The sequence below is a fragment of the Psammomys obesus genome, unplaced genomic scaffold (assembly GCF_907164565.1).
Source record: "Psammomys obesus unplaced genomic scaffold, mPsaObe1.curated_primary_1811, whole genome shotgun sequence".
Taxonomy (NCBI): domain Eukaryota; kingdom Metazoa; phylum Chordata; class Mammalia; order Rodentia; family Muridae; genus Psammomys; species Psammomys obesus.
Window position 1 is genome coordinate 57394291 of NW_026585895.1, and position 27715 is coordinate 57422005.

The window sequence follows — 27715 nt, forward strand, 5'->3', positions numbered from 1 at the left end:
ACATGAACACCACTCATCACAGACATCTCAATAGTTTAATCACTTCTCCTCAATACAGGCCACTGGGTAGGGCTATGCAGTCCAGGCAGGCCCTTCTCCAGTGACTGCCTATGTCTCAGAGTGATTCTCTCCTGTGTTATACTCTGCAGGTGGATGCCCTTCTCCTGTGCAGTCCCTACCTCCTTTCCACAAGCCAGAGTGGGTAAGGCCAATCACACTCTTGCTGCTGGTGCAGCTCTGTGGCTCTGAGAGGCCCTTTCTGAGTACCCCACCCAAGGACCTCTCCCTTCCCCAGACAGAAGAGATAAGAGCTTTTCTACTGGAAAGCTGAGAAGATCCCAGCTGGTCCCACCAGGACCCTGAGCTGAATGAACCCTCCACTCAGTCTACCAATTGAGGACCACCTGGAGGCTTCCTTTCTGCCTTTCTGTGTGATGGTGACTGGCTTTAGCTTGAGGCCCTCCTCAGCAATTTCACCAAGCCTGTCCACGCTTGTGTGGCAGGGCCCTGGTCCAGTGTGGCAGCTCCTCACTGAGCTGCTATCCCTAGTTGGGGTGGCTAGAGTCCTGTTAGGTCCACAATAGCTTTGATGAAGATAGCATCATCCCGCACGTAGGAATTCTTGGCCTCCATTTTGGACACAGGACAGAAGAGGGGACATCCACTGGCGATATTCATATCACTGACAGGCCTCTGAAAGGAGGATGAGGTCACATCAGGCCTGAATGCGTCGATCACATGCTCCCGGTTATTCTGGTCCAGCAGCATCAATGTCACCTAAGAGAAATCAATCCAGAGAGAGAACATGTGCCCATGAGTCACCTGGAAACCCTACATTAATCCTGTCCTACCTTCCCACAGCAGTATGCCTAAATATACTGGCCACAGTTTTCTCAGCTTCTCATCCAGGAACAGCACATGCCCCGCTGGTACTGCATGCTCATAGTGCCTGGAAACTGAGGCTAAAGCTCAGTACTAGCCATTAGCACTGAGCTTCTCTAGTACTCATCTACAGATGTTTTCTTGCTGAGATCCTGAAGCTTGCCCTGGAAGAAAAGTACTTCACAACAAGAATGGGGGTCTGACTGTTGGCCATCAACTGGCCAGCATCTCTGGGCCTGCTAGACCTCACCACTGCTTTGCTTCCTGCACTGGCTTTTGTGGAGAGAGCTGGGCCCTGAGTGGTGAAGAAAAGAGACCATGCTCAGTTTAGTCTGGTCTCTGGAGTTTCAATTCCTTAATTAAGGAAAACCCTGGTTTTAAATAGTCACACACTGACAGAGGGGCTCTGTGGCTTCAGCCTTCCCCTGAAGCATACTTCCCCAGGACACTTCAAACATTTGTGGGTCATGAAGGCAGTCATGTGTCACAACCAGCACTGAGAAGTCACTGGAACACCACAGCTCAATATGCCTGGGTACACACATTTGTCTTGGACAACCTGGCCACTTGGAAACTGTACTCAACCTCACCCACAGATGCCACTAGAATCTTGGGGCTTCCTCTTATACCTTTTGATTAAAAGGCCACCGCAAGAGAGCATCATTGGGGCCTTTCATCACCACGAAGAAAAGAGACAGATGAGTTCCCCGCCCAGTGCCATCACCATTCAAGTAGACGCGTAGACACATCTTGTAGCCATATCTGCTTGTGTAGAAGGCTGGAGGTATAGAAAGGGGTCAGTGAGGACAGGGCAGGACACAGTTTTCCCTTTGCAGCCCACCCTCAGACAGACAATAACATAAAAAAATCATTCAGCTTTTGGGAAATAATAAGAAAAGGTTTTCCTTTCAAAAGAAACCCCCCTCCATGCAGAGAATCTTGCCATGCAGCTTAGGATGCCCCCTAACTCCAAATCCTCTTACCTTACATCTTCAGCAAAGTCATTAGTGTGTGTGCTCATGTGCAATATTCTGGGAGGGACATACATGCCATGACCACTTGTCTCCTTCCAACTTTTTGTTTTGTTTTTGGGACAGGGGCTCTCTATGTGCTTCTGGAACTCCCTCTGTAGTCCAAACTGGCCTCGAACTCATAGATATTTGCCTGCCTCTGCCTCCCGAGTGCTGGGTTTTAAGGCATGCGCCACCACTGCCTGCCCTCTCCTACCACTTTTAATGTGGGTTCCAGAGACCAATCTTAGAAATCCAGTGAGCCATCTTGCTGCGTCCCCCCTTTAAAGTAATAACGAACAATGATAATTTCAATAACCTCAAATTGACAATATACAAAACTATGGTGGCAAACCCCCAGTAGCTTGTGTCCTCAGCAAAGCTATGAAAGGAGACCAAGCTACAGGAACCCCAAGTCTGCCAACCTCAGCAGAGGCATCTGAGGAACAGAAACTCAGATCAGCAGAATCAACACCCCTCAGGCCTACAGCAGTTCTTACCCTCTGGGTCACGACCCTTTGTAGGTTGCATATTAGATGTGGTTACATTACGACTCATAACAGTAGCAAAATTACAGTTATAAAGTAGTAACAAAACAATTTTATGGTTGGGGGTCACTACAACATGAGGAACTGTATTAAAGGGTCACAGTGTTAGGAAGGTTGAGAACCACTGCTTTATAGGTGACAAACAAGAGCCAGAACATGGTTAAGGCTACATAAGACAAGAACTGGACCTGGTAACACAAGCTTCCCAACCCAAGATCAAGATCAGCCTGGGCTACACAATGAATCTGAGGCTACCTTGGGCTACAGTGTGAAACCCTGCCTCAAAAAGTAAGAAAAGACACATAATCTACTATAACATGCAAAGGAAACATGTGAATAGTTGGTTGTGAAGACGAATTTTTGTGTCAGGTCAAGTGGGTCAAGGGGTACCCAGACGGCTGTTGAAGCACTATCTCTGAGTGTTGTGAGGGCTGTTTCTAAGAGACTGGAAGATGAGTGGTAGACCACATGAGAAAGATCACCCTTGGTTTAGGTGAATCTGATCAACTGAGACTCAGAACAAAAATAACAGAAAAATTAAACTGGTCTCCCTGCCCTAGACATCAAGCTTTTTGGTATTTGGACTACAGGATTTATACCAGCAACTAGTCTCCACACAGAGCTGACCTACTGTGGATCTTGCCTCATCAACCACATACACCATCCTTAACAGCCCTTATACCTGTGGGTCTGCAATGTCCCACCCCATGCCCACTTGTTAAACATCTGATGTTGCCTGGAGATGGTGGAACCTTTCTAATGGGGCCTAAGAGGCGGTGTTTCAGTCACTGCAAGAGACATGCTCTGCAAGAGGACAGTGGGCTTTGCACTCATTTCACCCCTCTTTCTTTTGCTTCCCAGCTGGGAAGCAAATAGCTCTATACCACAGGCTGCTTGCCATGATGTGGTGCCGTAAGTCCAAAGCAGAAAGGCTAATCAATCCTAGATTGGAACCTAAAGCTGTGAGTCAAAATAAATATATCCTTTAGGTAAAGATCTGAACAACGGTATTCAGTTGGTTCTGCCTGCCCCCCCAAAAGCCCTACCTGCTAGTTTTCCTGACATCCCGCAGCCCATGGCAATAGGACTATATCCATGCTCTCGATGACAGCAGCAGGGCTCTGCTGAGCCTCTGTAGCAGAGCTCCAAATGCAGTGCTAGGAAAATGCCTTCTCTGTTCCTTGTAGCCTCTGTGTCTACCAACCTGGATCACCAACAGTATTCAAACAGATCTTTTACACAGACAAGCTTTTGCCTGCCTATGTCCCCAGGAAGCTGCTATAAGGGAGTTGGGCTCCTAATGCTGGACCTTTATCACACTCACTGTGGAACTGCCTTAACCTGAGCTTGCATACCCTACCAGTTACCACCTACTAAATCACCTGCAAGGGGAGACACTGCCAACATAGACTACACAAGCCTAGAAATAGTATTAGGTAAGTGTCCCATGTGTGCTCACCTAAGACTCTTGTTTTCCTAGCCTCTGTCTGGAGAAGACAGGGTCTCTAGGTTTGTTTACTTCTAAACCTTGCTGAGACACTCTGAAAATATGCTATAGAGATGCAGTGCTTAATCATCCCAAGCAAGGGCAGGGACCAGTATCAAGGCAAATCTAGTAACAACAGGGTCTCAAGGTCTCAGCCTTGATCCTAGAACATTTAAAGTAGTGGAGGATTTGTACAGTAAGCCCCAAGATAAAATCTGTGCAGGCCACATTCTCACAGATGACAACTAAGTTATGAAGTAAGCTACTAAGCAGGAAGAAGAGACTAACATAGGATAAAGATAAAAGCCTGGGCCAGCACATTGTCTGGGGGCACCTCTAGGGACATAACAGAGGTGCTCTGAAGTACACAGAAAGGTAGCCACAGTGGCATGGTGAGAAGTGCAAAGTAGGTAGCACGAGGGAAACAAACTGTACCCAACATAACACACCCACCCCTTTAGCTCTGAGCGGCACCTTTCAGAGGAGCTCACGAGGCCCCTCATGAGACCCTGTAGGTAGAGATGAGAAGAGAGTAAGGAACATCCTTACAGGCCCCTGCTTGCAAAGCTCAACCTAGTTGGGTGGTAGTTGAACAGGCCTGAAGCCATTGCCCTGCCTGCAAAGGTCTATTTCCCATTATCCACTCTGAAGCAACCATGCTCATATGTAGGTGACAGGGGCACCATCTGTACATCTAACCCAGCACCCAATAGCCCCTCATGCCTATAAACTCCCAACTGAGTAGGGCATGTTGCCTAGTGTGCTTCTCACAAAGATGCAGACACTCCTGGTGCCTGCCCCAGCCAGTGAGCCATTCCCTAAGGTGTCTGAAGCAAATGGGAAGACCACAAACGGCACCTGGAGAGAAGATAGCTGGTATACGGCCAGCTACGGCTTCCTGGCGCTTCCTGGCGAAGTCTGAGATCTTCCAGATGAAGACCCCATCGTAGGTGGATGCCTCCAACTCTGAGACCTTCTGCTCCAGGTCAGCCATGGCCAGGTCCTTGAGGCCAATGCTCCTCTCCAGCTGCTGCACCTGCAGAAACCACTTAACTCTGACAGCCATATGTTGTGGGCCCTGAGCCCCCACCTCCCACACTGCTAGCCTTTTCTGTCTGCAGAAGCTAGTCCTAAATGTTCCAAGTCCACATGGAAGAATCTGGGCCTACATGTGCCCAGGAGCTTCACAGCCCTAGCATATTGCATGACTGATGCTCTACACTTCTAGGCCAAAAAGATTTTAGTTGCTAGCCCATCAAACCCTTTGCCCGAGTCTCTCAGAGCATGAGAATCAGAAATGAGCCAAAGCCCAAGCCATTTTGTGTAGAAGGGGTTCAAGACTCTCCAGGCTACCCAGATCCAGGACTGTCCCAGCTAGGTACAAACCTTGTTACTCAGGGCCTCAATCTTGTCCTGGTCGAGCCGGTGCTGCCGGCTACAAGCCTCTGCAGTCACTGCTACCCTCTCTACCTCCCTGTTCAGGACGCAGACAATGTTCTCAAAGGTGGCTGTCTTCTGCTCCAAAGTCTGGCACCGCTGCAGCAGCTCTGGCCCCACATGGTTCTGGGTTCCCTGTAAGGCTTGGGACTCCAGGAATGAACTCAGCAGCAGGGCCAGGTGTTCCCGGAGCCGCTGTACCTCATGAGCCTGCAGATTCTCAGCTTCCACCTGTGGTACAAGACAGGCAGCTCTTGGCATGGTGTTTGTACAGACCCAGCCTGGACAGTGCAGCACCATGGGTTGTTATCTCCAGATGTGAGCTCCCAGCTACTGCTCTAGCACCATGCCTGCCTGCTGCCCATCTTGATGGTCACAGACACTAATCTTCTGAAACTGTTAAGTCCCAGATAATCTTTCTTGCATAAGTTGCCTTGGTCATGGTGTCTTTACACAGCAACAGAAAACTAGGTAAGACACAACTAACTTGGGTTTTTGTTTTGAGACAAAGTTTCTCTGTGTAGCCCAGACTCCTAGAACTCACTTGGTAGACCAGGCTGGCCCCAATCTCAGAAATCAGCCTGCCTCTGCTTCCTGAGTTCTGGGGTGACAGGTGTGCCCCGCCACCTGTGCATTTTCGAATCTATGTAAAAAAAATTTTTTTTAAATTGTGGCGGGCTTTTAAAAAGGATTTGTTTATTTAGTTTATGTATATGAGTGCTCTGTATTTCATGCACACCTGAAGGAGGAATCAGATTCCATTATAGATAGTTGTGAGCCACCATGTGGTTGTTGGGAATTGAACTCAAGACCTCAGTCAGTGCTCTAAAACCACTGAGCCATCTCTCCAGATCCATTTTGTAAAAAATTTTAATATGCTAAATATACTTCAAAATTACAATAACACCATTACACTGTATGCTAATTAAAAAAAATAAAATGGTACAATGGCAAATGCTTTTAATCCCAGCATTCAGAAGGCAGAAACAGATGGATTTGTATGCGTCAAAGCCAGTCTGGGCTACATACTAAGTTTAAGACCAGCAAAAGAAAACATCAAAAATTAAAAACCAAACCCAACCTAAAACAAAACTAGGGCTGACAAGATAGTTTAGCATGTAAATGTGCTATCTCCAAGCCTGGGTCCCATATGTTGGAAGGACAGAACCAACTCTGAAAGCTGTCTTCTGGTTTCACATGCATGCCATGGCTTACACACACAAACACAAAATAAATGTAATAAAAATTTTAAATAACAAAATAAACTAATTCTATAAAAACACACTCAAAATGTAAGTTAAAAAACAAAACAAAACAAAAAACTTCAAGACATCTGTGTTCCCAGATGGAGGCACAGCCACCTGGACAACAGGAGGCGTAAGCAGACGTATCTGCACCTCAGCTGCAATTAAGATGAACACACAAAAAAAGACTTGCTGTCTGCTCAGCTGTCTGACCCAGCAGGGGTCAGCAAGGTCACTACAGACAATGTCAGAGATTAACTGGAGCTCCCCATGAATGCCCAGTTCTTAGGACCAAGGTGGCAGCAGCTCAGTTTCCTGGTAGCTTCTAAACTGTCTTCTGCTGGGAGCCCAGCTGTTTTGAAATATCCCCACCACTCAACCAAAGAGAACAGAGGTGCCCTGACCCCAGATACGATATCCTCAGTTTACCTCCTCCTCTTACCCTTAATGCACAGACCCTACAGGTTCTCTGTGGACCACCACATGTTCATGTGTCATGAAGGCACACGATGTCAAGGGGCTCCCATTGTAAAAAGAGGGACAATAAAAAAAGAAATAGCCTGGACAGGATGAAGATGAAGGGGTGAGGCAGGTCTGTATGAGTGGAGAAGGGGTACACACTGACAGAGGCCTCTGGAGGCCTGAGGAAGTTTCCAGAAATATAGCAAAGCAAAGGATTAGGGTGGGAAAAAGCATCCTCAAGGACAGCCAGGTCAGGGACCAGGGCAGAGGGCACAGGTCTTGGGAAAGATGGACCATGGCAACTTGGAATCAAAACTTGGGGACACCACAAGACGGCCAGGTCAAGTGTATTTTATTTTCTACTCTAAGAGATCAGAGCTGCAGAGTGGGCAGGAGGTGCCCAGACAGTAAAGTAACTCTGTGTCCAGAAAGGAGGTGATGAGACAACAAGAGAGAAGCTGGAGGGACAGGATCCATCTGCCAACAGCCAAGGATTTGTTAGCATGAACTTGAAATATAGACAAGAAGAGGACTGGGTAGACCACTGGGCACTGGGACTTCAGCTATACAATGGAACAATCAGTATGCTTTTCTTTCCTGGGAGAGATGGGAAGAGGGTGGAGCAAGGAGACAGAAGATCAAGGTGCAGTTCTAAGGTCTCTACTCGAGGTATGAGAAGCATATATATTTGGGTGTTCTCAGAGATAGGCAGTGATCAAAGCCACCTAGGAGATCTCAAGAGGGTATGCCTAAGCACCTGAGGGCAGGAAGTAGGGGTACTGAGAGATAGCCAATGGAGATAACAGAGGTTGAAGAACCTAGGGGAAGCCAAAGCTGGAGACTATTTTGCATAAGGGAAAGACCCATCCAGGTTCCCAGGTTCCCTAAGAGCAGACCCTTGGCTTACCATCTCAAAACAGCCGATGGTGTGGAATCTACAAAGATCCCGGCACTTGCTGCATGCTCTAACATGGTCCTGAAACTGGAGAGTGGGAAAGATGAAGTTACCAGGGTCATGGTCATTGCCATCGGTAGAAAAACATATGCATGCAGGCGTGCAGGCACACACAGGCATGCACGCGCGCACACACATACACATGAACACACGCACGCATGCACGCACCAACACCTGCCCCATTTTCTTAATGTACTTACCAAGTCAGCATTTACAAAAGAAACCACTAGTTGTGGCCCACTGACCTTCTCATTGCCAGGCAGGATAAGCTTAGATAAGCCACTTCCACTGTCAATCACTGTGGGAAGTGGACATTTTAGGGCTGCTGTGCAATAGTTTATGCCATACAGACAGTAACCCTGTTGTTACTTCTGTCAGTCTTGAGGGTATGTAATATTGAAACCCCTGGGCCTTGGGTAGAATATTCAGATTCACAAGAACAGCCTGTAAGAACAGGCCACCCCTTATGTTATGCAGGAACAGAATAGCATATGAAGACCACAGATGAATACATGAAATTTAAGCATACACTCCTGAGACCCAGGGGTGAGGTTAAGGAGTTTTTCTTTCTTCTACCCACCATTCCAGGCAGCAAGTGTGTTCAGGCTTGCCCTGTGAAACTCAACTTAAAAATAATAAGAGTTTGGGGACTTAGAAGTTGAGAGCACAGGCTTTTCGAGAGGACCCACATGACAGCTCACAGCACCTGTAACTCCTGTTCGAGGGTACCTGACATCCTCACACAGACACACATGCAGGCAAAAGACCAATCTATATTTTAATATAAATAGAATATTTAGGAAAAAAATAACAAAGTGTGAACTGAAGTTACCCCCCAAAAGTTGATTCAGCAACAAAACCCTTATGTTAAGAGTCAAAATGTTAGAAAGGCAGTGGTGGCACACTCCTTTAATCCCAGCACTCAGGAGGCAGAGGCAAGAGGATCTCTGAGGTCAGCCTGGTTTACAGAGTGAGTTACAGGACAGTAAGGGCTCTGTTACACAGAAAAACCTTTTGGATATATTAACTTAGCAGACCACTGGCCTCTACCACCCTCAAAGCAATGAATGTTGGCAGATAATATCTGAGGCCTACAGTGGAGACTTCTCTTCTTGACTATAATCTACCTAAAATTGGTACTCCCAATTTTAATGTCCTGATTTGAATTTGTTGTTGTTCTTTAACTATAAGAACTTTATAAAACCATTTCCATGTTAAAACGTATCTGTGGGCTAGAGAGATGGTTCAGTGGTTATGAGCACTTCTCTTCTAGAGGACCCAGGTTCAATTTCCAGCACCCACATGGTGGTTCTCAATGTACCAGGGGATCCAACACTCCCTTCTGACCCTCATGTGCACTGTACGCATGTAGTACCAGATATGTATGCAGGCAAAACATCCACATACATAAAACACAATAAAATAATTAAAAACAAACAAAAAAAAAAACCCTCATTATTGGGGAAACAGAATCTATGTCCTTGAGCTATGGTCATTCGTACTAAACTCAAAAATAAAATATGCTGCGAGGTATATTTCTGTCAATAAGAGGGAAGCCCAGCTCAGTGGTAGAAGCTTCAAAGCCCCTCTGAATTCCAACTCATATGCTATACCCCTCCCCCAAAATGAACTTGCCCAACAATAACAGCATAAACCAGGATTGTGGGTACATGCTCATAATCCTATCACTCTGGAGTTGGAGGCAGGAGGAACAGGAGTTCAAAGTTATCCTTGGCTATACATGTAGCCAGCCTGGGCTACATGAAACCCTGGGACACAATTGGGGTCGGGGATGGAGGAAATGCCAGACATGGTGAAACATGCTATAAAGGCAAATCTCCATGACTTTAAGGCCAGCATGGTCTACACAGTAAGTTCTATGCACTCAGGGCTATTAGTGAGACCCTGCTTCAAAACAAATGAAAAACCACAAAATCCAAATGAGTATTTAGGCATGGTGGCACATGCCTTTAATTCCATCATTCGGAAGTCAGAGGCAGGTGGATCCCTGTGAGTTTGAGGTAAGCCTGGTCTACAAAGCAAGTCCAGGACAGCCAGCGCCACACAGAAAAACCCTGTTTCTAAAAACAAACACTCCTGCCACCACACCCAAGAAAATGTCCATCCTGGTAATAGCACATAAACTTTACTTTGCTGCTTCTGGGCACCAGGTCAAAGCACCTCAATAGACCTTCACCAGTGACCAGAAGGCCTAGCACCCATGGTCTTCAGAAGACGGAAGTGTTTTACCTTCTCCCGAGAGATCTTCTTCTTGCCACAGCCATCACAGGTTAAGGGGAACTTAGGGCAGACCTCATAGTGTACCTTTAAAGAGACAGAGTAGATGGGGATGACACCACCAGGACAGGGCAGTGAAGGAGGAGAGGACACATGAGGTGCTCAAGACAGCAGCCAGCACCCAGGAGAATATTCATGTATTCTTGGCTCCTCTGACTCTCTGAAAGTTGTGTTTAACCCTGAGTGAGATCTTGCAGGCAACCTCATAAATTCAAACTTTAGGACTTTCTTCTTTCTCTGCAGCCTCCAGAGAACATGAGAAAGATAAAGGGAGCATTACTATTTTGCAACACCTGACTAGAGCAAAGGGTCCATGTACAGATCAAAATGGCTGTGCAGGACTTTCCTTGAAGAGAGATCTTGACATGGTACTACAGAGTGCCTAACATCTAGACCATTTTGTTTGGCCTGATCAAAAACAGAAGAACACAGCGCCAATACTCGGATGTAGAGAGAAATTCAAGTAAGCAGCTGAGAAAGGTCTATGAGACATGTTGATGACTCTGGCTCCAACAAATCTGTGTGAAGGTTACCTTCTCACAGTAGGAATGTGGTCACACCAGAGAATGACACTGTCAAATTCTAGATATGCTCTGGCTTGGAAGCGTCTCCCAAAGATCTCCAAGTTGAAGGCTTAGGCCCCAATACACTACTATAGGTGTGCATGTGATACAATCCAAGAGGTGGGATCTAATGAAAACTCCTTAAGCCACTGAGAACATGCTCTCAAAGGGGACAGAGAGCTCAGCCCCTTCCTCTCTTTCACTTCCCTCTCATATACTCCAAAAGCAAGATAAAGATAAGCCTCTTCTCATTGTAAAGTCATTATCTCAGGACTTTGCTAAAGCGATGGCAAGCTGCGACTGATAATGCACCCTGAACGGCTGTAGGTAACATGACATACAGTCAGACTTGCTCATTAACAGTCTGCAGAAGCGACACACAGCTGCTGACTTACAATGCTGCCTTCCCTACCTGCTGTGTTTCAACCTTTCTAAAACAAGACACATTTGTCTCATTTGGGGGGAGGTGAGTGAGAACATGACAGAGTCCTACCATATAGTCCAGGTTGGCCTCAACCTCCTGAGTGTTATGATCACAGGCACAAAATAACCACACTCAGCTATAAAACACATTAAATTGTTTTTTTTAGCTCTGTACAGTGGCACAAACCATTAATCCTAGCACTTGAGAAGCAGAGCCAATAGGATCTCCGTAAGTCTGAGGCCAGCCTGGTCTACATAGCAAGTTCTAGTCCAGCAAAGGCTACAGATAAGATCTTGACTCAAAATATACATATATTTCTAGATTTATTTGAATGTTTTGCCTGGTAAACCATGTGCTTTCCTTGTCAGAAAAGGGCATTGGATCTCCTGGAATTGGAACTATGGATACTTGTTAGCCATCATGTGGGTGCTGTGAATTAAACCCAGGTCCTCTCCAAGAGCAACAAATATTCTTAACTGCTAGCCATTTCTCCATTCCCTTTCAAAATTCTTTTGATTTTTTTCTTTAATTGTATGAATCACTTTTTAAAGTACCTCAGTACTAAGTACATACTGAAACCCAGTTCCACCAAGAACCTTCTAACCTCCATGGCACTATGGAGATAAGTATGAAAGAGTTCCAGCAAACTCCAACCATGGCAGCAAACTCTAGATGAATGCCCATGTTGTAGACAATGCCACCCAGGCTGTACCCTCTCAGCGCACCTCCAGGTCTGCATGGCTATAGGGTGCTCTGCAATGCTGGCAGCTCAGGCTCCTTTTGGGGCATTCCTGCTCAGTGTGATGCTCCTTCTCGCTGAGGCGGACCAGGCCTTTACATGCAGGACACTCGGTCAGTAGGAATGGGCACAGTCCTTCGTGGCAGCTCTGGCAACAAAAGAAGTATATGAAGATAGAATGTAGACTGTGCAGACAGCCACAGCACATGCAAGTGGCTTGGTGTTCCATGCTACCCAGCCCACCCATCGTGGAGCTTACCCTCCTCAATACCACTCTACAGGCACAGCTCAGTGTATGCTCTTCCCATTTTCAGAAATCAGGGATGCTGACTCAACTGTTCTACTAGACTGAGCTGCTCCATTGCAGCTGGTCTCTGGGTAGGTGGTATCCCCAAAACATTCAGCTTGTTAACTGTACATTGAATGCCCCTACCCTCCTGACCCTCCTGTCAGCTCCTGTGGTGGTTTTAATAGGTATGGCTTCCACAGATTCATGTATTTGGCCAATAGGAAGTGGCACTATTAGGAGATGAGGCCTTGTTGGATGAAGTGTGTCACTTTAGAGACAGGCTTTTAAGTCTCCTATGCCCAAGTTATGCCCAGTGTAAAAGACAGTCTCCTTCTGATGCCTGTGGATCAAGATATAGAACCAGCTCCTCCAGCACCATGTCTGTCTGCACGCTGCCATACTTCCTGCCATGAGGATAATGGATTAAGTTTCTGAACTATAAGCCAGCCCCAGTTAAATATTTTTCTTTATAAGAGTTTCCACGGTCATGGTATCTCTTCACAGCAATGAAACCCAAACTAAGACAGCTCCCAACTAAGTAAAAGTACCCAGTTATGCTGTCCTTTATAAGAGCTGCCTTGGTCATGGTGTCTCTTCGCAGCAATAGGACACTGACTAAGACACAAGGTCACCAAAGGAACATGGCATTAGAGATTTGTTGGCTAAACAATTTTTTTTTTGTTTCCCCCCTGTACTTTTGGGGGAGAGGGGGAGACAGGGATTCTCTGTGTAGCCCTGGGTGTTCTGGAACTCTCTCTCTATAGAGACTAGGCTTGCTCTGAACTCAGAAATCCACCTGCATCTGCCTCCTCAGTGCTGGGATTAAGATGTGAGCCAACCATGCCTGGAGACCCCACGCTAAGCACACATCAGTACAGGAAGTACTATGCAGTGCTATGCAGCCTCCACTGCCATCCATATAACTATCACCTTCCCAAATGCTAACTCAGTCTCCACCAATAGTCTCCTCAGCCCCTGGAAACCTTCACCCTACTGTCCCTTGCTATGGACACATGTGTAATAGCACAGGACTTGTCCCCTGTGCCTGGCTGATCTCACTGAGCTCACAGAGAGGCTCAGAAGCAGAAGAGACAGGACAAGATGTAGAGGAAGAAAACTGCCAGGAGAAGGTTAATAGGCAAGAGGTAAGCTCCTGAGAGACAGAAAGGACCCAACAGCAGGGCCTTGAAGATCAAGGCTGCCAGAGTTGTTCATACAACTCTGGAGAAAGGTTGTTCTGAGAGGACAGAAGTGAGGGACCCTCATTCTATCCTAGGAAGGAGGTGGGATTCTAGACAAGGGCATGGTGTGTATAGCAGTACATTCAGTCTGAGGGCTTGGCAAACCCAAGCTAGGGCACCCAGGGACACAGACAACCACACTAACAGTCAAGTCCAAGGGGCTCTCTGGCCCAGCACAGATGTACTCTGTGTGCCATGGTCCCATAACTCCAAGCATGCAACAATCAGTTATTAAAACAAGAGCAAAGAAGGCTCTCAAGCTACTATGCTGTAACAGTTTACGGGACAAAAAAACTAAGTTAAGTTACTTCAATCTAACTAAAAGGCCTGGAGCTGAGAAATGGCTTAGTTGATAAAGTAACTACCACACAAAAATTAAGATCTGAGTTTTTTTTTTTTTTTTTTTCAAAACACATGAGGATCTTTTTATTACAAATTATTACAAGCTGCAGCTTGGGCTCACACCCCCCACCGCTGAAGCAGTGAGGGGGAATTGGCCGGTTTCCTAGCAACTGTATCTCTAGTGGGTGGGGAAAGAATGCAGTAAGGCTAGTTCCTTCCCTCAGGGTATTAAGGCTAAAGCCACCCAAAAGTGGCTGGACATATCTCCACCCAGCTAGCCTTGGTTCATGCCTATGCTTTAAACTTTAAAATAATAGCCACTGATTTTTAATCTTTTGGTCTCTGTCTCTAGTCTGAATTTGTCTCAGCAGATTTCTACCTGTTTGACTCTATTCTGGGATCAGCTATGGACTGCAAGCTGAAATGTGGACTTGCTGGAAGCTGACATGATTGTTCCCTGCCTCTTCAGGTGGATTGACTAACTAAACACTTCTGAGGACTGTCCCACTGCCAAGTCTTTGGCTGGCATTTCAGCCTTCTTCGCCCCTGATGGCAACGGTCCTATTGTCAGCACTGAAACAGTTTCAGAAGATGGGAATCCTTGGTCTAAAATCCCACCTACCAGGCTGAAATGCTAAGTCAAAAGGGGCTTCCTGACATTAGCTATTATCTTGGGAACCTGATTAGTAGGAACTAGTATTGCATCCTGGAAAGATGCTAGAGAGAAAAGATTCCAGAGGATGGTTTAAATCCTGGTATGTTAAAAAAATAAAAAATAAATCCTGGTATAATAGTTCTCTTTGGCTTACTACCCCTGTATCCACCCTTAAGGGACCCCAACTCATTTTGATTTTTATCCTTTGGGCCTTGTATTTTAAATCGATTGACGGCTTTCATGAAGGAATGTTTGGGAGCAATACAGTAATGGTACTCAGATTCCATTATGGAAAGGTAAATCTGTAGGATACCAAGGGTCATATCTGGAAGACCCAAGATTGGGTCTTCAAATGATCATAGGAAGGGGAAATGAGAGACCAAAAGATTTGAGTTTTGACCTCCAAACCCTATGTTTAAAAAAAGCCACATAGAGCAGTGTAGTCCTGTAAAACAAAGATAGAAGGAATCCCTGAAGTAAGATGGCTAGCAGCCTAGACTAACTGGTGAGCTCCAGGCCAATAAGAAATCCTCTCTCAATAAAGTAGATGGCTTCTGAGGAACAACACCAAAGAATAACCTCTGACCTCCAAATGCACACTCACACATGAGCAGCCACATGGACACACATACACACATGCATGCACTCTCTTGAGCAAGCATGAACAGATACACGGACACAAATGAAATACTCAAGGCTGTGCATATGATAGTAGAAAACCTAGGATGAACAAAGCCCTGGGTTAAATCCCCGATACTGAAAAAATTAAAATAAAACAAGTAACAAAGCAGCTTGGATTTGATTTGGAGTAATCCATAAAGGCAAACATAGACAAAGAAACAGTGAAAGAAGCCTGGTATATGCCCAGGAGCCCTGGCACTGACCTGGGTCTTGGCCTGCTACTCAAAGTTGCTGTTTGTGTCTCTTGTTTTTCTTTCTTTTTCTTTCTTTCTTTCTTTCTTTCTTTCTTTCTTTCTTTCTTTCTTTCTTTCTTTCTTTCTTTCTTCTTTCTTTCTTTTTCTTTTAAGATTTATTAATTATGTATACAATGTTCTATCTACATGAACATCTGCACCAGATCTCATAGATGGTTGTGAGCCAGCATGTGGTTGCTGGGAATTGAACTCAGGACCTCTAGAAGAACATCTGAGGCATCTCTCCAGCCCCTCTTGCCGGTTTTTGAGACAACACCTTATCCAACCCATTCTATGAAGCCCTGATTCTGACAAATTTCAATAACATTTTTTTTTTCCTCCTGGGCTGGGTAGAGTATGTACTTTGTATGCTCATGGGCTGGGTTCAAGACTCTGCATTAGTGCTTTAAATTCCCAGCTGAGCTTAGGACCTGAAATGACCTGAGCTGAGCTTACTGATTGGTCCAGGCTGGTGAGCCACCAAACCCCAGTGGGCCTCTAGCCTCTGCTTCTCCAACACTGAGATAACAGGAGCATGCTGCCATGCCTGACTTTTTTAGATGGGAAGAGCCGGGGGTCAAATGCTGGTCCTTGAGTCCTCAGCCCAAATGGTTACAAAAGATACACTCCTACCAACACACTCAGACTCCCCAAAAGCTCTAGCAGACACAATCCAAATATATCAACATTTAACAGCTGGGCGGTGGTATACACCTGTAATTCCAACACTCAGGAGGCAGAGACAGGCAGATCCGTATGTGTTCAAGGCCAGCCTGGTCTACAAAGTGAGTCCAAGACAGTGAAGGCTACACAGAGAAACCCTGTCTTGAAAAACTAAAACAAACAAATAAAAATTAAAAATCAGCGCTTATTCAACAAGAATTCAAATTTAACATCTTAAGCAAATATAGTTGCCATAACAGATTTTTTTCTTTTTTTTTTTTTTTAATTTTTGAGTGGGTGTTTGGAGGGTTTAGACAGGGTCTCACCATATAATTTTGGCTGGTCTAGAACTCACTGTGTAGAGATGAGCCTGTCTTTGCCTCCCAAGTGTTGGGGTCACACTATACCTAGCTAAGATTTACTTATTCTTGTTTCATTTTTTTATGTATGGATGTTTTGCCTACATTTGATTGTGTACCATGTGTGCATAGTGCCCAAGGAGGCCAGAAAGGGGCATTGGGTCCTTTGGAAATGGAGCTGCAGATGGTTGTGACCTGCCACATGGCTGCTGGGAATTGAACTTGGATCCCTTGTAAGAACAGCCAGTGCTTTTAATCACAGAGGCAACTATCTAGCACAAAACCTGAATTTCTTAAGAACACATAATGTAAACCAAACCAAACCAAACCAAACCAACCAACCAAACAAACAAACAAACAAACACATAATGTGAAGAAAGGACACGTGGTTAGAGGCTCGTGTTGTTCTTGCAGAGGACTCAGGTTCAATCCCCAGTGCCCACAAAATGGCTCATGGCCAACCTTAACTCCAGTTTTAGGGGATCTAGTTCCCTCTCTGGTTCCTCTTTGGTCACCAGGCACACATGTGGTTCACTTACACACATGCAGACAAAACTCCCATATACATAAAATATAACAACTAAAAAAAAAAAATGATTACACGATAAGGCCATGCACACTTACATACCTGCCTTCCTAGTGTCAGGCACACCCCAGTCTTTGTATCCTTGGCTGGCCTAGAACTCACTATGTAGAGACCAGGCTGGCTATGAACTCACAGAGCTCTGCCAGCCTTTGGATAAAGGCGTGCAGCACTATGTATTGCCTTTAAGACAGTAGAATTTAATAGGGCTTTCAATCCATCTTTAGAACCAAAGACTTTTTCATAAAGGAAAAACAAAGCTGAAGACTAAGCAATATTTTTCTCCACCTTTTCAAACATTTTAAATAATTCAAACCACTAAAAAAATGTTTTAGTTACAGTCTTAGTTTTCAGTGAAAGCCAAGAAAATAAACAGATGTATGACAGGCAGGAAACAGGGTTATCTGCACAGGTGGTAGTGACTACATACAGAGGATGTAATTTCTGTCCAGGCCTGTGACATTTGCTATCAGTGAGAAGGTCTTATCAATAAAATCAGCTAAGGCAGAGCTGTGCCTGCCCTCCCACGTGACCAAGCCCATCTCATCTCAGGGACTTTCCAGAGCTTTTAAAGGGCACAGCCAGGGACTTTCCACCCTGCATGCCTATAAAGCCACATGGCATCAAGCCCATGGCCTGGCTGCTGTCCCTGGCTATCAGTCAGAGGCCACACAGTCACTGACCTCCAGTTCCACAGGCCCAGAATCAAGAGAACTCTTACAGGAATCCAGAGCCTAACACAGGGCTGAAAACTATTATTCCACCTGTCCAGGGGTCTCTCAAATACCTTTGGGGGCAATAGGTTATATAAGGGCCACATTCCCCACACCCACATTTTTCTGCATCCAATACCCTGAGCCTGTCACTTCCCTAAAGGGCCATCTCTTTCAGACAGAACTAGGCATTTCACTAGAATTTACTGTGGACTATAGTTCCCGATCAGGCCCTGACACTATGCTAGAAAGTGACTATGGCTTCTGTGTTCCCACTGCTCATCTAGCAAATGAAACTCAAAGCCCAAGATCACAAAGTGTAACAGTCAACAGGGCATGGGACATGTAGCCAGACACATGTGGGAAGGGGCAGGAGAGACAAGACCTCATTAAGCAGCCTAGGCCGCCCTTGAACTCGTGGTCCTCAGCCTTCCTGTTTCAGCCTTCCAAGAACTTTTTTGACAGTTGTTGAATGAGGTGACAAAGAGGAATTAGAAACTTGGTGGCCTGGAGTGGCCTCGCCTAACTATGTGGCCTCCGTGAAGCAGGTTTAACTGAAGATGCCTAAAGACTCATACTAATGAGCCTACTACATCGGCACCATTCATATACCACCTCTTCTACTAGCCTTTAAGATGCTTTTCTGTGACTACATAACATGAACTCACTACTTATTTATTTCCTGAGTTAACACAATTCACAACAAGAAAACTCTTGTAAGCTAGGCACAGTAGTGCATGCCTTTAATCCTAGTACTCAGGAGGCAGAGGCAGGCAGATCTCTGTTAGTTCTAGGACAACAGGGCTAATAGAAAAACCCTTGCGGATAGGATATACAACACAGAATCCCACTGAGCTTAGAAGCTGCAGTTTCCAGCAAAGAATTGAAGATCTGCAGCCTAAGCAAATGTGGTATTTCCAAGGCCAACATGGTGCTAGCTTCTTACATAAGGTACCTCCAATTCGACTACACCTCTGGGGGCAGAGTAGGAAACTGAGACATAGAAAGAAGTGATAGACTCTATGGTACAGGCTTATCTGCACTATTTAGGTTCAGAGAGGGTACTCTTTTAAGAGAGATACAGAGAGAGAGAGAGAGAGAGAGAGAGAGAACAGAACAAAATTTTCTAGGTAGGCCAGGTTAACCCTGAACTTATGATTCTCCTGCCTCAGCTTCCCAAACGCTGGAACTGTAGGAATACTCAGATAATGGAACACTTTTTCTTTTCTTTTTTGTTTTGTTTTTTTCTTTGCGTATTTGTTTTTTTTTTTGTTTTTGTTTTTTTTTTTTTTTTTTTTTTTTGAGACACGGTTTTTCTGTGTAGTCCTGGCTGTCCTGGAACTCACTCTGTTGACCAGGATGACTTTGAATGTAGCGATCCATCTGCCTCTGTCTCCTGACTGATAGGATTAAAGGCATGTGCCACCACTGTCTGGTAGAAAGGAACACTTTCTAAGGAACAACTTTTTCATACACATTAACCAGGCCAGTCCTGACAAGAATAGAACACAGCTTCTATGAGAACTGTTTTGTAGGGGTTGGAGAAATGACTCAAGGGTACTGACTGCTCTTCCAGAGGACCCAACTCAATTTCCAGCACCCATATGACAGTTCACAATTGTCTGTAACTCCAATTCCAGGGGTCCAACACCCTCACACAGATACACATGCAAGCAAAACACACATATAAAATAAAAATAAATCACTTTCAAAAATGCTTTGTGCAACTCTCCAAAGCCCATTGCTGGAGAGACAGCCACCAGGCCACAACAGAACTGTCTCTCTACCTCGTATTCTTTCAAGGTTCCCTTCCAGGTGCATCCGTCATTGGGACAGACAGCTGGCAGGCTCTCCACCTCCCTGCGAGCAGCATTATCTGGAAAGGCCTGCAACAGGAACATACTTGGGTTATACCTTCTCCTATGCCATCACTTGGGTTATACCTTACTGCCTATGAAGCAACATCCAGATCGAAGACCCAACCTTAGTCAGCACATGCTTCCCAGCCTCTCTAGCCCAAAACAGTTCAGAATAACCATCTCTAGCTCCCAAATCCTCAATCTGTTACCAATGTTACTAAACATTTTGTGTTCCTTTTGACATGCTTAGCTCAATACCATGTACTTACCGAACTACTTTCTAAGATAGAAATGCCTTCTTCATACAGGCCTTCATGGACACAGGCAGCACAATTCTGAGGCCCAGAGCTAGTAGGAAAAGAGGAAACAGAAAATGCCACAGAGAATAACTGAGCACTGTCTGCTCAGCCCACAATATAGCTCCATGCCACTCATTCTTAAGTTTTCTTATCGTTGATTAAACAAGTATGTCAACTACAATATTTTAAAATTTCACAAATTAGAAGATTCAATGTGGAAAATGATAACAGGGCCTGAACTTGCAAGGCCAACTTATTTTTCCCTTTTTTTTTCCCTTTGAATTTATGATGTGAAGGACTGAACTAGGGTTTCATGAACAAAGTAAGTCCTTTGTCACTGAGCCTCATCCTCTCACCTGTGAACAAGGCATTGGCTCTCTGAAAAACCTGACACTCCAAACACATGGCAAGAAAATGTGGGTGTGTTTATCTTCTCCACATGCACTGCTGCTGCCCTTTCACACATTGCACAGTGATACATGTCAGCCACCCATCCACAGACATTCAATCTATCCACCCAGAGCAGCCTAAGGGAACTAGAATCCTCACACTAAACTTCTAATGCCTGTAAACCAACAATGACATATGTTTAATCTCACATATCAAAAAATAGTATTATTTCAATATATAATATAATATTATAATATGTGTGTGTGAATATAGGTACATATATGTGTTTGTGGAAACCAGAGGTCAAACAGCAGGTATTCCTTCTCAGGTGCCATCCACCTTTTTTGGATAGAACTCTCCCCAGGACCTAGAACTAAGATTTAGATTAGGCTAAACAGTGAACCCCAAGAATACACCTATCTGTCTTAAGGCATATGATGTGATCACAAGTACACTTACTATGCCCAGGTTTTTACATAGGTGGAGAAGGATCAAATAAGTCATGATTTTACAGCAAATACTTTACCATGTATCAATCCAGCCCTACTGTTATATTTTTGTTTTTTAATTGCATTTAAAAATGTTATTGTGTGTGGAAACATGTACCAAGGTGTGCAGGTAAAGGTCATACAATTTGTGGGTGTCAGCTCTTTCTGACCACTATGTGTGAATCTTAGGGCTCAAACTCAGGTCATCAGCCTTGGCAGCAAGTGCCCTTACACACTGAGCCATCTCTCTGACTTCTGTTATTTTTTGAGACATATATCTGGTTTTGAACTTGCTACATAGCCAAGGATGACCCTGACCTTCTGATATTTTCATCTCTACCTCCCAAGAGTTGGGAACAAGAATAAAAAAAAAGAATTAAAAATTATATATATATACTATCATACCTTGCTATGACCAATTCTCAATTTTTTTTTTTTTTTTTTGAGACAAAGTCTATGTAGCCCTAGGACTTTACTTATAGATCAGGATAGCCTCGAATTCAGATATCCTCTTGCTTTTGCCTCCTGAGTATTGAAATTAAAAGACTGTTTCACCTTACCTAGGTACAATCAATGTTTTTAAATGGTAAACTTTACATTCTTGATTTGGGCCAAGTCTCTAGACTTCATGGAGAATTTGTACTGGCAACCACTATACTGGACAATGCAATCTAACATCAGAGCCACCCACTTGCCCCTGCCCACCTAGGGAGCATGCCATGCACACCTGAGGATGCTGGTTAGGCAGAAAGAACAGTAGCGGTGACCACACTGGGCCTGGAAAGGCCTCCGCAGGATGTTTCTGCAGGCTGAACACAGGTATTTGGCTTCTAATTTGGTCCCCAGGAGTGTCTTGGAGAAGCCAGGCTGCAGCAGGTCTAGGGAGCCAGGGGGGGTCACACTGGCTGCAGCCATGTGAGTTATAATACCCGCACACCACAAAGCCCTAAAGAAAAACAAAGGTATCACATCTCAATTCAGGACAATCCTCTAGAACAACAGTTCTCAACCTTCCTAATGCTGCCACCCTTTAATACAGTTCTTCATGTTGAGGTGACCCCCAACCATAAAATTATTTTTGTTGCTACTCTGTAACTGTAATAATTTTGCTACTGTTAAGTAACTATGTTTTCAGATGGTCCTAGGTGACCCCTGTGGAAAGGTTATTCTACTCCCAAAAGGGTCTTGACCCACAGGTTGAGAATCACTGCTCCAGAGGGAAAGGTGATGGAGTATACCAGGAGACAACATGGTGATGGGCCTAGGTCGCTCTATTAATCCTCAAAGATAATCTTTGAAACAGGGTTTTAGAGTTCTGAGAAGCCTTGGAGATAAGCCAATCAAATCTCCTGTACAAATGTGGGAAGAGAGGTCTTGTCAATAAGGGTAACAGAGACCTGGTAGCAGCTACAACAACTATGTAATTCATGAGCTTCCTACCTGCTGGCACCAATCTTGGCTGGAGCACTTCCTGCTGACACTAATAGTCAGCATCTTCCATCCTATATTCCAGTCTCCACAATAAACATGTTTTAAGATGGTGGATGGCTTCTGAAGCGTACCATAGGCTAGCAGGGTAGCAAATACCTACCTGCCAGTTTCTTAGGTCCTAGACAGCATCCTGAAGGTGGCCACACCCAGGCATGAGACACAACCAGTATGGCCTTGATCACTATGCTCCCTATTTGGTATCAGTTTTCCACACACTACAGTGAGCCCACAGCCTGCAGAACCCCTCTTCATGTCAGTCTAGATCTGGCACCTGCAATCCTCACCAAGATGCTTCACTCAAAATCAACTAGAGCCTATTCCTCCTGCATCCTCTAAACATCAGCCACCATACCAGAGGAGCCATCTCTGCCTAGTCCATCCTGTTTTCCGTTTCTATGAACTTTGGCTCTTCTTCAACCCCAGGCTCCCCCTTTATCCTTTAGCACTTCAGCTTCTACTGGGCTCCCTTTCAACTCCCTGAGTGCTTACACAGCAAGCAGGCTTTCTTCCTCTTACTCATTTTCTCAGATCACATTCTTGGGAGCCCTTGCACTCAGGAGCCCAGGAAGAGTGGCCTGCTCAGCTGAGAGGCAGGGGTGAAGAGGCCTGGGCTACCTGAAGTAGCAGCCTGGTACCTCTAGGTCTTCCAATGTCCTCTCACATCTGGAGTACACCATTTCCCAAGACAACCTCTTTGTTGTATTTCTACCTCCAAGGAGCCTAAAGGCTCGGGGGAGGGGGGCTGCTAACCATACTTTCTGCCAACCAGGGTTCCTTAGAGCCTGCGAGGGGTTGTGGAACACAGTTGGTTATCACAGAAAAGCAGGCTAGTCCCAATGAGGACAAGGAGGCCTCTGGGGGTGCAGGGTGGGAGGACATGAACCTCCCAGGGTCTTAGCTGTGAAGAAGGGGTTCAGTCTGGGTGAGCTTGAGGAAGAAGTGGGTTATGTGCCCTGGAATACAGACTGTAAAGGGTCTGGTATCTGAGATGTGTTGGAGGCAAGGAGGCCACAAGCAGCAGGAGTAGCAGCATCCCTAGTTCTTTCTTCCCAGCACAACCAGAGTCCTGTTTCATTCAATAACAAATCACCTCCAAGAGCCATTCCCACATCCAAGTTCCAGAGGCAATTCCCCACCAGCAGCATTGGCTGCCTCATGCCTGTGCAACTGCTGAAGAGGGCCTTGCTGCCTCCTTCAAATATTGCTGGCCTCCTGATCATCTGCCCTGTTGTCTTGATGCCCCTTAAAGCCTTGGGGCATTTCCATCACAGCCTGAACAGGCCCTATCCAACAAAGCACTGGTGGAAGGTTATGGTGCAGAAAACAGAGTGGGTCTGGCGCCACAGAGTGAATCACTTGGTTCTGGGTCTACTGGACTTCATGTTCATAGAGCATAGAGCATGAATTTACTCTAATTTGCTCTGGGCAGGACAGCAAACCTGACTCTGTCCCTTTCTCTGAGGTAGATGTATCTACTTGTATCACATGTGTACCTGCTTTCTGGGAGAAAACTGACTAAAGCCAAGGAGTTTACAGGTGACTGAGCAACTCAATGAGACACCATGTCAAAACAAACAAACAAACAAACAAACAAAAAACAAAAATAAAACAAAAAACCCAGCTGGAACAACAACAACAAAAACAGAAAGACATGAATGTAGGACAAGGTTCTATAAGGAGTACTGACCTGTGTGGAGCACCAGCAATAAGAAGGCATTTATATACACAAACTGTCAAGGAACAAATTAATTCCATTAACAAAAGTGTAGGGCTAGACACATGGCTCAGTGCCTAGGAGTACTTGCTTCTCTTCCAGAGGACCAGAGTTTGGTTCCCAGCACCCACATAAACACACCTGCAACTCCAGTTCCAGGGGATCCAATACCCTCCTGTGGCCTCTGCAGACACCGAACACGTGTTGTGCATAGACATCATGCAAACAAGCACAAAACAAAGATAAAAATTTATTAACTTTGTTTAAGTGAAATATTTTTATATTCCACATCTCTCCTCTGGCTTCAGTATCACATGCCTGGCAACAACAGATTTGGATTTAAATCATCCCCATCCTATCCCACCCAACCCCCTGCCTGTGTGTGAGGAGCCCCAGGGCTTAGGACCTCAACACTCAAACATAACAAAGAGATAGCTCCAGCTGTGACTACATAGCTCCCCTGTTGCCACTGTGGCCTCCTGGGAGCCAGAGGGCCCTTTACCACAGCCCGAAGTCTGGGCCTACTTAGCTCAGAACCTCAGTGGTTTCCCAGCTCTGGTTATGATAGCAAGAGCTGTGCAATTGCACCTGTCTTCCTTTCCTTGGCTCCCACCAGCTCTTACAGGTCTGTACCAGGCCCATCCTACCAATGCCTTATTCCCAGGAGTTGGCTGTCAGATGGCAAAGGAGTACAGAGCTAGAAAGAGGAAGGAGGAGGGCCAACTTCTATTGCTCTTCCCTCCAGGCTGCTACTAGGACATTAGCCCTCTACTGACAGCTGCAGCCACATCAGTAACTAGACAGCCCGAAGCTCAGCTGGCTCTGGCACATAGTGACACACAAAACTCCTTTCTGCAACATAACAGGCTCAGCCTATCACAAACTCACCTCCCCCACAACCCATGCCCTCTCCTCTAAACAGAGCACCCCAACCCTGAGACATGTACCAGCTATTCAAATTCCAAATCCTTGATTTTCTTGTGCTCAAGTTTCCAGTTCCCATCCACCAAAATTACAACCGCTCCAAATACTGACTCCACTGCCCACCTGGGTCCCAGATGCTAGGTACAGCATCCATGGGGCCTCCTCCTGTATAGGCAGGAATAGAAAAAGAAAAGTACAATGATGTATGGCATCCAGGTGGAGCTTCCACCTTCTGTAAAGGGGGCAGGGCCAGTAATAGGGAGGACAGATGTCTAGCATAAGCCTTGAAACTGCACACCCCATCTTTGGCTTAATCTCTAGGATCTATGGGCAGTTTTTTTCTATATATTTTTTCTTCTCCAGGTCATCTTGTCTACACCTGTACAAGCTCACAACTTCCTGTGGAACTCACTTGCCAATTCATGTACGCTCACAATTCATTTAACAATCACATGGGAAGTGGGGGCCTGGCATCTCACTGTCAAGAAGGAAACCCAAAACCAAAAACAGTAAAGAGATAACAGGCAGGAAGCATTTCATTCTTGGAAGGTTTTCTTTCTCCGAGTCTACTGCTGCATTTCCATTGTGCCATCCAGTCTGCTATTTCTTTACAGTCCAGAGATTTCCAGAGAGCTTTGACTGAAAGTTCTCAATGTGCCCAGGAGCCTGGGGTGACAATGCGTATGACCCTCACTCTGGTCACTGCATAGACCTCCCAGCCACCAAGTGTAATGGAGGTGGTGGAGGTTCTTCAAGGACCAAAGCCTGCCCCATGATGACTAGCAAACAGGAAAAGAGTAAGAGGGTTCCAAACAGCCTGTATTACCAGAGAATAGACTAGGGGGTCCCAGGTAAAGAAACAGCAAATACATAACCACCTCATAGATCTGTCCTGCAGGTGGGGGGCCACCAGTTCAGACCAGAAACACACTAGTGCACACAGCATCCAGCCTTCCAGCTGTGCTCAAAAGGCTTGATAAAGAACAATTCTTGAGCTTTTGTTTAAAACTTGCTTATGTTAAAAAGTGCTTATAAGTGCTGTGCTATGCAAATTATGCAGTAATAGAGCTAACTCTTAAAAGGCTTAAAAATCAATTTGGGATTGGTTGGGGCCTCTAACCAATAGTCTGGGCCACTTAAATAACACCTTCCTCAGCCAGTCACATAGGCAGGGATTATGGTGGCAAGGCCAAGTGTGACCTCCCTGGGGGACTTCCAGCTGGTGAGTTACACCCAAAACACTAATGATCAAAGAGCTAAAGGTTAACTGAGTCCAACTCTGTGATTCTTTGATTTCAGGGCCCACTGGGAGTATGCCTGTGGGTTCTAACCAATCTCACGTCCTCACTACCTATTTGGGGCTTCATGTTCATCATGAGAGATTTCCATTAGGTCCAACCTCCACTAAGCAGGTTCCAAAAAAAATGACCCTGCAATCAGACGTCACACCCTTGACACATTCATCCCATCAAGACAGCATCCGGGGGGCGGTAGTGGCACACGCTTTTAATCCCAACACTTGTAGGCAGAGGCAGGTGGATCGCTGTTTGAGGCTAGCCTGGTCTACAAAGCCAGTCAGCTTCCAGTGAAATAGAAGTTCCGAGGGCAGAAAGGTGAGATATGAAAGAATGAAGGAGGATGGGGAAAGTAAGTGACCAATAGGTAAGGATCTTTGGGAGGCAGGTGATGTCCGTAGATTGTGTGGCCGAGTGTCAGTCAGAAAAGGCGACGCCTGAATATTGGGAGCGTCAGACCTAATTTGACTCCACAGTCCAAAAGACGAAGTGGGTAGGAGGTTCTGGGAGGCCGGGTGTTGGCTCTAGAGCAACCACCCTCGGGCCACAAGTGGTGCTTGTGGGCACTACAGCAGCGACCCCGGACCAAGATCCGGGACGTGGGCCGTAGTGCCGTGACCCCGAGCCACCGCGCCTAAAGCCGCTCTGCCATGCACCGCTGACGAAGTAGATAACTTTTCCGGCCCCCCTCCCGCCGACTTTCAGTTTCCAGATCCGCCGCTCCGAAAAATGGGACCCCGACGGCGGCAGGCCTGCAACTGATCCCCCAACCGCCACTCCCACCCCGCGCCTGACCCCGGCCAGACCGGCCGTGAGCGTCGACCCCCGGCCTAGAACGGCGAAGCCTCACCCAATGGTATCCGCGCGCCCGGAACTCAGTGCCTGCCGGGAGCCACCCCCGCCGCCGCTGCCCCCGTCTGATGGACAGACGCACGAGCCAACCAGGAGCTCACGGGGAGCGGCGGCAGGCGTCGGTTTGTCAAATAGGCGGCCTTGACTCTGCCCTCTGACAGACAGAAGCAGGAACCTACCAGAAGCGAGCACGGAGCCGCAGCGAGCGGCGATTGGTCGGCGCTGTGCGGTGTGGTACTAGCTTGTTTCCCGGCTTTCTAGTGAAACCGGTGATGGACTGGTATGAGCTGCACCTGTTTGGCGTAGACCCTCTGGGACAATTGGTCGATCTCTCCGATCCACGTCGTGGAAAGAGAGCAGAGATTTATGTATTATTTAAGTTCTGTCCCTCTCTCAAAACACGGTCAATCACTTGGACAGGAAAATGTCACCCAGAAAAGCTTTATTTGGAAACTTGAGTCTACCTTAATATGTAGATTAGTACACCTCTGACAATTGTCTACTCTCATCCTTGAAGTTTTTTAAAAATTATTTTTAAAAATATTTATGTGTATATATGTCTGGGCACATGAGTGAAATGTCCATGGAGGCCAAAA

General features: G+C 45.9%; 1 protein-coding gene across 5 annotated transcripts; it reads right to left on the minus strand.

Annotated features, from left to right (window-relative positions):
• Positions 1 to 13: 13 nt before the first annotated feature.
• On the minus strand, positions 14 to 27171 carry Traf2 (TNF receptor associated factor 2). 5 transcript variants are annotated; one of them, XM_055600274.1, is made up of 13 exons: positions 27118 to 27157; positions 24190 to 24232; positions 24022 to 24064; positions 21571 to 21789; positions 19936 to 20014; positions 19595 to 19693; positions 12035 to 12196; positions 10275 to 10349; positions 7977 to 8051; positions 5313 to 5594; positions 4785 to 4962; positions 1512 to 1660; positions 14 to 777 (listed from the first exon to the last, which is right to left on the minus strand). In XM_055600274.1, the coding sequence occupies exons 4-13, from the start codon at positions 21756 to 21758 to the stop codon at positions 559 to 561; spliced, it is 1506 nt and encodes a 501-aa protein (XP_055456249.1). In that variant the 5' UTR covers positions 21759 to 21789; positions 24022 to 24064; positions 24190 to 24232; positions 27118 to 27157; the 3' UTR covers positions 14 to 558. The 5 variants fall into 5 exon arrangements, with proteins under 5 accessions (XP_055456249.1, XP_055456246.1, XP_055456247.1 ...); XM_055600271.1 differs by lacking the exon at positions 24022 to 24064 and having other exon boundaries at positions 27118 to 27171; XM_055600272.1 differs by lacking the exons at positions 24022 to 24064; positions 27118 to 27157 and adding an exon at positions 24996 to 25277.
• Between the last annotated feature and the right edge of the window lie 544 nt (positions 27172 to 27715).

Coding starts and splice junctions, on each gene's coding strand:
- Traf2 (XM_055600270.1), bottom strand. CDS start 24,269: ATGATGTCTATGCACAACACGTGTTCGGTGTCTGCAGAGGCCACAGGA. Junction 19,694..19,935: donor CTATCTTAGAAAGTAGTTCG/GTAAGTACATGG, acceptor TTCCTGTTGCAG/GCCTTTCCAGATAATGCTGC. Junction 4,963..5,312: donor TTGAGGCCCTGAGTAACAAG/GTTTGTACCTAG, acceptor TGGTTTCTGCAG/GTGCAGCAGCTGGAGAGGAG.